The sequence below is a fragment of the Ascaphus truei genome, chromosome 5 (genome assembly GCF_040206685.1).
Source record: "Ascaphus truei isolate aAscTru1 chromosome 5, aAscTru1.hap1, whole genome shotgun sequence".
Classification (NCBI taxonomy): Eukaryota; Metazoa; Chordata; class Amphibia; order Anura; family Ascaphidae; genus Ascaphus; species Ascaphus truei.
This window is the reverse complement of record NC_134487.1, coordinates 138,172,535-138,186,647: the sequence shown is the minus strand read 5'-3', so window position 1 is coordinate 138,186,647 and position 14,113 is coordinate 138,172,535. Positions and strand designations below refer to the sequence as shown.

Sequence of the window (14,113 nt, the reverse complement as noted above, 5' to 3'; positions counted from 1 at the left end):
CTGCTCCGTATCGGCGGCATACATTTCTGATAGGTACTTTTCATACATCTGGCTTGATATTGGCAAAGTGCGGGCTGCTGGAGCACGCTTCCTAAAAAGGTTCACCAATGGCACCATCAGCCTGATGAAGACTAACCCCAATAATGGACCATAGCTCTTGTAAATTCATGTGCCACATCTTTCTCTTCTTCACGCTTCCATTTAAAGCGAGTAATAGTGGCAGAAAGGGAGATTGGTAAAGGCCCAGTATTTGAGCTTTGGCTCTTGCACTTGCTATGCCTTGGACTGCACATGCTCACTAAACCTGCTTGTGGTTTTTCCTTTGAATGGTAACTCTTTGCAAGTAAGATATCTCTTACCATTCACTTCTTCCACAGTAAAATCTTGGTTCTCCAGTGCATATTCACCAGCAGTTTACTGAGTGGAAAGATGGGCAGGGAGAGGCACAAGTTTAGAAGGGAACCTTTGGGAGTTGAGTGGGATTGGGGAATAGTCTGTTGGTACTGAGCGAGAGCCCATCGGTGTTGAGAAGGGGACTTTCGGATGTTGCGTGGGAGGGACATGGAGCCTGCGGGTATTAGGTTGAAGGGGGAAATGTGGAAGGTTGCAATACCTGGTGATGCTGCCTCACTTCTTTCGGCTCCTTCACACTACTATCAAGCTGGGGTAGTAGTGGTTCTGGTGCTGTTGCACCCTCTTCGCAGTCTGATGTTGCCATCTCCGTCTGCTGCTCTGCTCTTCTCTCTTCTTTTTCACGTGGTCACTCACACACATTCCTGCGCAGTCGCATTTATATAGGGCATGGGAACACTACCACGCGATGACGCTCCACCAATGAAAATGATATTTTTGGGCTTTATCGTTTTTTTTACCGAAAACACCCAGTGATTGGCCAGCGGTGTTCTATCTGCTTTCTTTGGGTTAAAACTGAAAACCGTAATCTCGAAATATATGTGAGCAGAATAAACAGAGAAGTAAATGCAATGTGTGGATCTTACAATATATACATTGTAAGCCTCTGAGCCTGTAGTTCGAAGAGGCGGATCACAGAAACCTTCCATGGACTTGAATGGTAGTTTGCTTCGGACTATATAGAATCAGCCTCTGTGTGTTCCCCAGACCATTCATATCAAAGCAGCAAGTAAACCAGAACCATTTGTTCCAGCAGTAGTTACATCTTTTTTTCATGTTGTGTACATGGAAAGCCAAACATGGCACTGTGTGCTTCTATCACACCTATATGTTTCTACATTAGCATCAGTGCTATTAGGTTTGGGATTGTTGTTTTTAAACAACAGGTACATTGCATTTTCTCTAATAGAGCAATACATCACAAATCAGTCCTGTCATTTGTTAATTTTTATTTATTCCATACCATGTACAGTACAACATTTTGTTACAGTGTAAGTATACAAGCAACAGAATTCTATAGACGAATAAAAATAGTGGGTGTGCCAATATACTGTTAATAAAAGCTAAAAGAGAATGTGATCAGTGCCCCAAACACCTTGCAGTTTAAGGGACTTATTCTTTATACTCAGAATTGGAAGTTTGGGCCAGTTGTGTTTGACGTCAATGGATGTTTTGGTCTTAAAATGGCCTGAACAGCCACTTCAAAGCACATAGATAAATAATGGATGCGTATACAAAGTACTTGAAGAATACACTGATAATAATAGCATGTTCTTGTATAAGATGAGAGTTCAAACGATGGGATACAGTAAGTGGAAAAAACTTCAGGCTTGGGAGAGAAGGAGACATGCCCTTCATAAGTATAACTGTAATAGTATAAGAAAAATGCAATAGGCGAGCTGGAGGGATACAGATAATGGATCAAATATAATGAGAGGCAAGGCAGTATCGAGTATTAAAGGAAAGGAGCTTGATATTGCAAGGGATGTATAATTTAAAGGTGAACCTAGTTGGAAGACAGAAGAGTCTGAGAAGAGGCTGGTCTTTGATACAGAGATGATTCGAGCAGCAATATTTTTAGTAAAGTAATTCTTATAATGTGGATTATCAAACAGGAATACTGGTAGAATGGGCAACAGGTGCGACTTTTTGTGGAAAAGTTGCAGTTTACAAATATTTTAAGGGAAACCGATTCTTTGGAAGATGTGACCATGGTAACTATATTTCTCTCTCTTTTTTATCCCTATATCTCTCTACACCTGTCACAGGCCTTCTTTTTATCGGTCCCACACCAGCGATGCTTATCCTTCTCAAATAACCTCTGATAAATCTCACTCAAAGAGTACTAGCGCCCTCAGTTTGCCTCAAAGACCATCTTCAGAGACTTGTTCCAATGATCCAAAGGTATTCAGAACAGGCCAGGAAGAGTCTGTCTATGAAACATCTGCATTGTTTAATATAGAAATGGATCCCACACCGATCTACGATGACACTGGAATTCTAAATAGTAATGAAGAGACTTTACAGGCATCAATGAGCAACTCATCTCAATGGTAAGCCAGGAATGTGACAGTTCCTTATTAACATCACTACAATATTACAGAGTCACCAAAAGCTTTTTTTAAAAATCAGACATATCTAATCAGATCCATCTGCTCTATATACGTGCTACTGTGCAGTGTTATATTCATGGTAATTCGGCACTCTTTGGTCGAGTTACCATCAGTTTATGACCTTGAACTAGTTCCTCAATGCTCTCTAAGGAAAATAACTTGGTATACAAGACATGACTAAGTTTCCATTAAGAAAATGTACACAGGCAGAAATGTATTTTGTTATATTGTATAAGTTAATGAAAATAAATAATCTAATTTTGTTTTGCCTGCAAAAGTAGTTAGGAAAAAAATAAACGTTAAGATTCTGTTTTACTTAGACGAGGGTTATTGAAACACACTCAAAGTAGATTCAAACAATAAATAAACAGGCCTGGCTCTGCTAACACCCAACTCTGTACAGCTCATGGTTATTGACTGTTCAGTATGATTTGGACTGTTAAAAAAGCATGACTAGAACAGGCTGGATGATCTTAGAATGCTAGCAAAGGTTGACACTGTAACCTGAATTAAACAAACCATGACTGTATAGGCCACTATTTAATATTCTATGAAGGTGTTACCAAGTGCAGGACAAGGGTTTAGCTCCATGCAAATGAATGGGACTAACATTTTCGTAAGTACAGTAGGGGAAAGCAGCTTCATAGCATATTAAATAAGGCCCAAAGGCCCATATTTACTTTGCGCTGCGGTTCCGTAAGACATGGTCAGGCATCAGACACCTAATGGCTAATGGCTTATTTACTTGCATGGCTCATGGGTGTCTTCCAGCATCAGAAAGTCTCTTAAGGAGTGATTAGTAAATATGGACACCATAGTGTGTTACTAACTAAGCTGTGATATAGGTTGGTAATTGTTAACATCTATTAACTTTAATGACATTTAACTTTTCAAACATCCTTTAGTCATTGATTACCATTTGGTAATGGCTATTACAGCTTAGCCTCCATAATCACAACGGAGATAATTCAATATAGAGGCTGGCAAAGCCATTATAGGCCAAAAACTCTCATTGAAGTCAATGTGAATTTTTGGCCGATAACGACCTGATCCGCCGCTTCGGAGTATATTGAAATACCCCCTAAATTGTAATTTGACCATCGAAGAAATACATTGTTTTGAAGATGATCTGAAACAAATCTCTCTCTTACAGGCCTTGTGCTCATGTGGACAGTTCCCTCACAGATGATATATTAACTTCCCCCGTCAGATCTGAGGCTTGTTTCCATAGCCTTGAAACGTCTCATGCAGACCAGAAAGAAAACGTTTATGAAACACTCCCATTATTTCTGGAGGAAATCTATGATGATGCAGAAGCTCTGAGAGACATCAGAGAAAACCGGCAACTGACACAAGACTCTTCAGCCAACAGGCAAGTCATAGATGTAGCACTTTGCATCTAGTGACCTATAACAGTTACAGTCATTTGTTACATAAGTACTTCTTATACTGTGGTCCTTGAAGATGGTCCCCCAAAACTTTCCAATTTCCCTTCAGCAAGTTTTCTCCTGAAATTCTGTGCATTTTTTATTACCACAACAAGCTGGGAAAGTTTGAGAAGCCCTGTGGTAGATTAATGGCGTTACCAGAGCGTTAGCGTGTGATTGGACTGGAAAATCGCCTATTTCTTGAGTGCAATATTGTATATGGGAACAGTTATACAATTCTTAATTACAGATAATTTAATAAAGCTATAAAAGTGGCAATTGAATTCACAAATACGCATGCGTGTTTAGTTTACAGTGAAACAGACTTCAAGCCCCTATTCAATACGCAATGAAGCTGCTTTTCTAAATTGAAATGAATTGAGCTCATGCCATAGAGAACAGCATATTGAATATGGACCGTGAGGAGAGCGTTTAAATGTTTAGCTCCCATTATGATGTCATCTCATTTCCAAGCTTCCACCCTATCAGACAACAAAATAGGTGAAGAGAAATGAAACGGACGTGTTCCCTGTGGAAAGGAAAGGCAGATAGATCCTAGCCTCCAGTGCACACACCAACGTTGTGATAATAATAACATGCGGAATTGAATGAATTAAAGCCCCGCTCAAGTTTCAAATAAATGAAGAAGTATTTAAAGTGCAATGGTATGTGGGGGTACCGCTACTTTTTTGTATTTTTTTACCCAGAACATCAGTCGTTTTTTTTATTGACAAAGTTACAGATCCCCTTTCTTTTTAAAGTAATAACCACCCCTTCCTATTTTTACCGCCTACATTGTTTTTTATCATGCACCGTGCAACTAAGTTTTTAAACCACTGTCCCTACTAAGCATATGGTAAAAAGGCTACAAAGAACCGACCAATATCACAACTATTTAGAAGTAATTATTTAAGAACCTTAAATATGTATTCATAGATTCCAAATATAAATATGAATTATACTATATCTTAAAAGAGGTAGAATAGTCTTTCAAGACTCCCCCAGTTAGATGAGTGTCATGCTTGTGCTCTCCTCACAAGCGCAGGGAAGAAAGGGAAGGACCCGTAAGCGAGGTGGGGAGGCCGCAGGGGATACGAAGGGAGTAAGTTGCTGCGTAGCTGGGGATCGGCGCACGTAGTCACGTGACCACGCGCATGAGAATGCGCAACGCGTCCGGAGGTGCGGAGCCAAGCTCAGAGACACGACTGATCCAGCTGCATGTGCGCGCACACGCTCTGACAGCAGAGCGGGAGTGCGTGCGTTCTCAGGCACCAATGTGGGGGTTGTGGGAAGCCAATGCTTTAGCACAGGAGTCTGGAAACGGAAACCAGGAAACATGGAACATGGGCATGGAGTCCAGAGCACAAGGTAACATCCAGAGAAGGATTGCTTCTTGGAGGACGTCCAGACTTCTTAAAGGCATAGTGACAGAAACGGCAAGGTGCAGCGAAACTAAACATAACATAAGGGTTCTTAGTCTAATCCATTGGCCAAGGAATTATAAGCCTGCTACCACATCAAGGTGAACCCTACTAAGCAGGTACCTACACTACCCGACGGTAAACTAAACTCAGTAGTATAAGAGTGACTGTCCCAGTCTTCCGAAATCCACAGGAGATAAGTAAAGGTCCCAAGGAGGTCCAGACAGGAACAGTGTGCGATGAATACTAGCAGGCACCAGGGCAGGCAGCAAAAGACTAAATGCAAAGAGAAAGTCAAAGAGAGGCTTACTTCCTGCCAGGAGGAAGAGGGCAGGGTTTGCCAGAAATCAAGATGGCGTTGCTTGCTTCAGAATCCTTAAAGACACAGGATCTTGACTCGCAGCTAGAGGGCGGCGATCAGAAGTAAACAGGTAAGAAAGGAACACGCCGCAGGGGGCATGTTCCGCGCATCGTTACAGTACCCCCCTCTTAAGGATCGAACTCCGAGCGATCCAAGAGACTAAGGGGCAGCGATGCAAAGGAAGGAAGACTCGCAGCTAGAGGCAGCGCCCACCACACAGAGAATCAACAGGGAATCTTGACTCGCAGCTAGAGGGCGGCGCACGCCATACAGGGAGACATCAGGGAAACTAGGCAAGAGGGCAGCGCCCGCCACACAGAGAATCAACAGGGAATCTTGACTCGCAGCTAGAGGACGGCACATGCCATACAGAGAGACATCAGAGAAACTAAGCATGGGTAGAGAATACGCCAGATAGTGCCTGAGAGTAAAAAATAGGGAGCTTTTCCTCTGTAATGGGAGACACAAGGGATTTCTCTTCTGGAGCTAGGGACGTGACCTTGGCTGGCGAAGAACAGGGAGTTACCAAAGGAGGCTCATAGGGGTGCCCCACAGGGGTTAATACAGGAATGACCCTGGGAACAGAACTTAGAAATTCAAGCTTATAACGTGGAAGTAGAAAGGATTCTTTCTCTGACGGGGAAAGCACACAGGACTACCTAGCAGGGGTTAAAGCAGGAAAAACCTCAAGGGCTGGAATGGGAGATTCAGAGTTAGAAATAGAGGGAAAAAGGGAAAGTTGACTCGCAGCTGGAGGGCGGCGCACGCCGTCACGTGTACGCGCCACACGTGAGAGAATGCGTGACGCGACCGGGGGTGGCCGGGCTCCGTGGTACGAGTAGGGAACCGTGGGTGCGTGCATACTCTATAAGGAGAGTGGGAACTGAGATGCGGCAAGTAAGGAGGGAGCACGCCGCAGGGGGCGTGTTCCCCGATTCCTTACAGTATCCCCCCCTTCAGGATCGGACTCCTTACTAGACTAGGGGGGACTAGGATCTCCCAACGATACAGGGGTACAGGAATCAGGAACTAGGAACATGGACACGAACATGGCATGGAGGAAGGCGGGGCCACTTCTGGGGGTCCGTTTGTTGGGCTGAGCATAATGTCACGCTGTGCTCACCACGGACAAGGAGGGAAGGGAAGGACCGCTAGCAAGGTGGGGATGCCGCAGGGGATACGAAGGGAGTAAGTTGCCGTGCAGCTGGGGATCGGCGCACGCAGTCACATGACCGCGCCTCGCGCATGAGAATGCGCAACGCGTCCGGAGGTGCGGTGCCTGCTCAGAGACACAAGTGATCCAGCTGCACGCGCGCGCATGCTCTGACAGCAGAACGGGAGTGCGCGCACTCTCAGGCACCAACGTGGGGGTTGCGGGAAGCCAATGCTTCAGCATAGGAGTCTGGAAACGGAAACAAGGAGCTGAAGTCAACAAGGAGAGAACTCCGCTTCAGCACAGGAGACAGGAACTGACCGCTGCGTGAGACTAGCAGCAGGCCTCAGGAAAGCAGGCCTCAACGAGAGAGTAGTAGCTGGCCTCAGGAAACCAGGAAGCTGAAGTACGCTGGGGATCAATGCTTCAGCACAGGAACAAGAACTAGGACAAAACAGAGTAGTAACGAGATAACAAGCCAGGGGCTTGTGGCAGAACACTTGGTGACATCCAGGAGAAGGATTGCTTCTTGGAGGACGTCCAGACTTCTTAAAGGCATAGTGACAGAAACGGCAAGGTGCAGCGAAACTAAACATAACATAAGGGTTCTTAGTCTAATCCATTGGCCAAGGAATTATAAGCCTGCTACCACATCAAGGTGAACCCTACTAAGCAGGTACCTACACTACCCGATGGTAAACTAATCTCAGTAGTATAAGAGTGACTGTCCCAGTTTTCCGAAATCCACAGGAGATAAGTAAAGGTCCAGACAGGAACAGTATGCGATGAGTACTAGCAGGCACCAGGGCAGGTAGCAAAAGACTAAATGCAAAGAGAAAGTCAAAGAGAGGCTTATTTCCTGTCAGGAGGAAGAGGGCAGGGTTTGCCAGAAAGCAAGATGGCGTTGCTTGCTTCAGAATCCTTAAAGACACAGGATCTTGACTCGCAGCTAGAGGGCAGCGATCAGAAGTAAACAGGTAAGAAAGGAACACGCCGCAGGGGGCGTGTTCCGCGCATCGTTACAATGAGATTCCTCTTTGCTGCAATCCTCTCTGTGAGCTTTCCAGTGTCCTCTTAACCATTTCCCTGCCAGAGGGGCTGTAGACTCAGCGTATGATATTCACATGAAATGAAACACCCAAAGTAATTGTTCATAGATGGTCTCACTTTCCCTTTACCAGAAAGGACATTGTGTTTTACATGTACGGCAAGTAACTTCTCACTTAGGGCCAGATTTACTAAGTGGTGCTAAGCTGTAAAGCACCTAACGGCCTTTTCAAGGGAAAGGATTGTAAGGTACATTGTGGCTTAGCCCCACTTACTGTAGTAAATATGGCCCTTTACTTTTCCTACCTTGATATACTGCTAAGAGACAAATTCTTGGTGCATTGTTTTGAATATGCGTTAAAAGTAATTCTCTCACTCTCTCTTTTACATGAAGGCCCTCTGCTTACATGGATGATTCTCTCACAACAAGGAATACATTTCCCTCACACAACAGCTCAGGTGATTTAAAACCATATGATCCTGGTCAGAATGGCTCCAGAATGTATCATACACCGCTTGCTCAAACCAGTCCCTATATGCTGGAGACACTTCCAGTAGAGGAGGAAGACATATATGAAAGACTGGATTCAGACTCAATCTATGAGGACATAGAAGGTCTTTCCCTGTGCAGGGCAGTCCAGCCTGCAGTAGAAGAACTGATTAAGACAGAAGCGTCTTATGTTCAATCCCTGCGTTTTGTGACTTCTGATATTCAACACAAATTGAAGGAGGTACGAAACGCCTAATGTATTACGCAGCCACATACTTTTGTGTTATACAGGCATACCCCGCTTTAACGTACGCAATGGAACCGGAGCATGTATGTAAAGCGAAAATGTACTTAAAGTGAAGCACTACCTTTTTTCCACTGATCAATGCATGTACTGTACTGCAATCGTCATATACGTGTATAACTGATGTAAATAACACATTTGTAACAGGCTCTATACTCTCCCCGCTTGTGCACAGCTTCGGTACAGGTAGGGAGACTGTATTGCTGTTCAGGGCGTGCTGACAGGCGCATGCGCGAGCTGCCATTTGCCTATTGGGCGATATGTCCTTACTCGCGAGTGTACTTAAAGTGAGTGTACTTAAACCGGGGTATGCCTGTACTGAGTGTGTCATTTTCTGTCTTGACTATTTCTTGTGTGTTTTTTGGTAGCCTTCATGTCAGAACTGCTTTGTATTAACTTCTTTTCTGGGGGCCCGAGTTCCATTTTGGTATAGTCCAGTGGGTACTATTCTCTTATAAGAACCCTTGTTTCTCTCTATGGATCTTACTGTATTCATCTACTGTAACTGGATATTTTATCATGGGAAGTCAGAACCCCCCAGATGTTATTCTGTCTACAGGAATCTCTGGTGTTATTCACTGTGTCTGGTTCACTTGATTATAGTTTATAAATCCCCCTATTTATCTGGTATGCATTCTGAATAATGCAACCCCCCCTGACCATCTCCCCCCCTCCCCTCTATCTCCCCCCCACCCCCCAATCACCTTTCAAACGTGCAAGAAAATCAACCTGTGGAGCCCCCTTCCAGTGGATACTGGTATATGAAATAGAATTCATGGTAACAGGGTCAGTATCTTACTTGAATATTATGAGGGATATGTATGCAACCACAGGGTTGCTCCAAAAACCGGTGCAAAGTGCTTCATTACGACTCTGCATTACTTTGTGTCAATTTATCACGGTGCTTTGCTCCTGTTTTGCTCCTCTAGCCCAAGTGTAATGTATCAAAATATACAACTAAAACTGGTGCAGTTTGACTTTATCTTTGTGTTTGAGGTGGTGTTAATGTCTGCTCCAAAGTTTCATACATTTACCGCTGGTGCAAATTGACACTTTTCAAAATGAATATATTTTAAGGATATCCCCATATGTGAAGGATATCCCCATATGTGAAGGATATCCCCATATGTGAAGGATATCCCCATATGTGAAGGATATCCCCATATGTGGTCTTTAACATTTTGCTCCAAAATGCCCTTGATCAAAGCTTTAGCATATTAACCAGTATGCTTTAGGTATAATCATGTGAATATTATTTTCCCATAAACATCCCAGTGTATAATGTTGTTATTTGATAATTGTCTGTTGTCCTGTACAGTAGTATCCCCAACGGTCCTACAGAACTGTTTTTCAACCTGGTCATTTGAAAATTGTACCAAATACGGAAACATTTACAATGTATGCGATCTCAGCAGCGCTATTAGAGAGGGTTGTTGTTCCTTACAATGCATCTGATTTCAGACGTGCTATTAGAGAGGGTTGGTGTTCCTTACAAGGCATCTGATCCCAGACGTGCTATTAGAGAGGGTTGGGGTTCCTTAAACTGTATGTGATCAGCGGCGCTATTAGAGAGAGTTGGGGTTCCTTACAATGCATCTAATCTCAGACTCGCTATTAGAGAGGGTTGGGTTTCTTACACTCCATCTGATCTCAGACGCACTATTAGAGAGAGTTGGGGTTCCTTACAATGCATCTAATCTCAGACTCGCTATTAGAGAGGGTTGGGGTTCCTTACAATGCATCTGATATCAGATGCACTATTAGAGAGGGTTGGGGTTTCTCAGAATTTCACAATAACATTACAGGGTTCCTTAACACAAAAAGGGTTAAAACCACTGTCCTACAATGTAGCGTTCTTGAGACAAATTATCTTCTAAGTGCAAGTACAATACATGTTAAAATTGACCTATATCAGTCCTATTGGCAATCACTGTGCACTATTCTTAACAATGCTGCTATAAAATCTATTTATTAATTATCCCATCAGTTTTCTATCATGGTAAAATGTTTATGTTTAACATATTTACCATTCTGTTTGCTATGAAGCTCATTGCTTTTTCTTATATGAATTTTTCTTATATGAATACTTTTCGGTTTACAATTTGCTCTCTAAGCGGCCCACAGGTGATCCCAAAAATCTCATTAACTCCTTTGCCGCCAGAACAATGCATTTCAGGCCTCTCTGGGAGACAAGTGGTTAATCGGGAGAATAAAGGAGCTAGCTCACCGAGGTCATCATTCCTCAACAATTTTGGATTCTGATGTCCGTTTTTTCAGATACAAGGTCTTGATGTGAAGAGCCTCTTCTCCAATCTGGATGAGATTGTGCGGGTCTCCAGTTTATTCCTGTCTGAGGTGAAAAGGACAGAATCTGATGAACACAACCAGCTTACTCGCATTGGTAGGTGAGAGAGGAAAATCCTTACTCTTCACAAACTGTTATTCTAAAGCACGGGAGGCCAAACTTTTTTAGTTGAGGGCCAGATTGATAAAAAAAAAAAGTTATACAGAATCTGGAGTCAATCAGCACTACTACTACTACTACATATAAGAGCAAAAAGAGTGGTGCACGCAGGTATAAGGGTCTCCCTAAATCCTAAACAGATACAAAAATAAGAGAGTACCTGCAGCACTTCTAAACAGCTGTGGCACTAATAGTGGTCAAACACAAAGCAATTTAACGTAAAGAGAGCAAACAAGTCTCATAAACAAAGCATATTTCACAGGGCACTATCAAGATGTAGCTACCAAAACAAATACTCCCCCAGAGAGGGGTAAAAAGAGAAGGAAGGGGGACAAGGAAGACAAACACACTAATCTACACACTACAAATATCACAATAAAGTGCAAAAAAAGGTGCTACACACTGCCAAAAAGGCAACAACACAAAAAAGGAACACAATCCAAAATTCAAGGGTGTCGGCTACCTCTCGGACACTTAGCCCTTCTTGGCCCGTTCCCACATCAGAGTGGTACTTCTCTTCAGAAGAAAAAAGGAGTCCTGTAGCTACAATGTAACCTGTGAGTACTTAATTTGCAGAAATGTGGTGTAGAAAAGATCTAAAGATCGTCTCATCTGCTGCTCTGCAACTCATCACCCCACTATCCAGCATGCAAGAGGAGAGTGTAAAAAAGTAATCTGCCAAGTGGCACATACTAACCACACTATAAACATGGAATCTACATTGCACGCACGCCCTGACTGCTCTTTCTCCCCCATCCCCACTCTCTTATCCTGCCCCTAGCCAATCCTCTATCTCTCTCTCTCTCTCTCTCTATCCCCTCCCCATCCTCTCCCTCTTCCCTCTCCCCACATTCTCTCCCCCCATCTTTTCTCTCTCCTCCCTCCCTCATCCTCTCTCTCTCCTCCCTCATCCTCTCTCCTCACTCCCCATCCTCTCTCTCCTGTATCCCCCATCCCCTCTCCTTCCTCATTCTATCTCGCTACTTCCTCCCCTATCACCTCTTTCCTCCCTCATACTCTCTCCTCCTTCCCTCCATCCTCTCTCTACTCCATCCCCCATCCTTTCTCTATCCTCTCTCCCTCACTCCCTCATCACCTCTCTCTTCTTTCTCATATGTTATCCCCTCCCTCCATCCTCTCACTTCCCTCCCCCATCCTCTTTCCCCACCCTCATCCTCTATTTTCTCTTTCCCCCATCTCCTCTCTCTCTCTCCTCCCTCCTCCCATCCACTTTCTCTCCTCCATCCCCATTCTCTCTCGCCTCCATCCCTCATCCTCTCTCTCTCTCTCTCTCTCTCTCTCTCTCTCTCTCTCTCTCTCTCTCTCTCTCTCTCTCTCTCTCTCTCTCTCTCTCTCCTCTCCCCACATTCTCTCCCCCATCTTTTCTCTCTCCTCCCTCCCTCATCCTCTCTCTCTCCTCCCTCATCCTCTCTCCTCACTCCCCATCCTCTTTCTCCTGTATCCCCCATCCCCTCTCTCCTTCCTCATTCTATCTCGCTATTTCCTCCCCTATCACCTCTTTCCTCCCTCATACTCTCTCCTCCTTCCCTCCATCCTCTCTCTACTCCATCCCCATCCTTTCTCTATCCTCTCGTCCTCTCTCCTCCCTCATCCTCTCTCTCCTCCCTCCCTCATCACCTCTCTCTTCTTTCTCATATGTTATCCCCTCCCTCCATCCACTCTCTTCCCTCCCCATCCTCTCTCCCCACCCTCATCCTCTATTTTCTCCTTCCCCATCTCCTCTCTCCTCCCATCCACTTTCTCTCCTCCATCCCCATTCTCTCTCTTCCGTCCCTCATTCTCTCTCTCTCTCTCTCCTCCCTCATCCTCTATTTTCTCCCTCCCCCATCCCCTCCCTTATACTCTCTCCTCCCTCCCCATCCTCTCTCATTCCTCCCTCATTCTATCTCTCCTCCCTCCCCATCCCCTCTCTCCTCCATCCGCAATCCCCCGTCCCCTCTCTCTTCCCTCCCCTATCCTCTCTCATTCCTCACTCATCCTATCTCTCCTCCCTCCCCATTCACTCTATCTTCCCTCCCCTGTCCTCTCTTTCTCCTCTCTAACCATCCCCACACACACACTTACCAACACATACACACACACCTGCCAACATACCAGCACACACACACACTGTAGAGAGGAGCCGGGAGATCTAGGGAGGCGTGGTTATGGAGGGCTCTTCTGCCCATAAGATGCAGTGTTGAAGCAGCCGGGCAGTCCTGTTCTCGTCCTCCCAGCCCAAACCGGACATTTTGAGAACTGCAGAGGGCCTTACATAATTATTTTATTCAAGTGTTCCGTGGGCCTGATTGAAGCAGGTGGCGGCCGTATTAGGCCCGCGGGCCTTAGTTTGGGCATCCCTGTTGTAAATCATACTCTTCAAACCATAGGTGTAAGCCTCATAGGTAAATGAAAACCTTCAAACTATAACCTGAATTAAAATCATACGGTTTCTTAACTAATTTTTTATGTCATAATAACTCATACGATAAAAATCCCAATTCTAGTCCGACAGCTGATGCCTCTTTACATTGCTTCTTGGAGGTAGTATAGTGTGTATTATTGCCCTATATGTGCGTAACCCCTCATTAATTTGGCTATAAGCCAAAGTGGGAGCCCAAGCCTCACTCCCCATTATGACCGGTGCCATCTCACTATAGAGCATGTGGCCGAATGTCAGACAATAGGACACATAGACAAAAAGAGATCCCTCTATTATGCACTCAACCTTCACTGTAAATAGAAGATACGTAACTGCAAATATTGGTAAGAGATGGAGTCCCTGTTAGGTAGTCCACATCTCCACTAATTAGAATGAATGTTTATTGGTATCAGAAAGAAAACATAATATTTAAAACTGGCACTTTAGCAAAACAGCTCACTCATAAGCCACATTGGGTTTATACCTTTACCGCAACTAA

At 44.3% G+C, this 14,113-nt stretch overlaps 1 protein-coding gene across 3 annotated transcripts in view; it reads left to right on the top strand.

Moving 5' to 3' along the window:
- Positions 1–14,113, top strand: part of ARHGEF37 (Rho guanine nucleotide exchange factor 37) — a 110,249-nt gene that overhangs the window by 48,192 nt on the left and 47,944 nt on the right. For all 3 annotated transcript variants that reach the window (XM_075600944.1, XM_075600945.1, XM_075600946.1), the window contains exons 2-5: positions 2,181–2,465; positions 3,679–3,897; positions 8,329–8,665; positions 11,006–11,129. In XM_075600944.1, the coding sequence (XP_075457059.1) occupies positions 2,181–2,465; positions 3,679–3,897; positions 8,329–8,665; positions 11,006–11,129 (965 nt within the window). The remainder of the gene's footprint in view (positions 1–2,180; positions 2,466–3,678; positions 3,898–8,328; positions 8,666–11,005; positions 11,130–14,113) is intronic.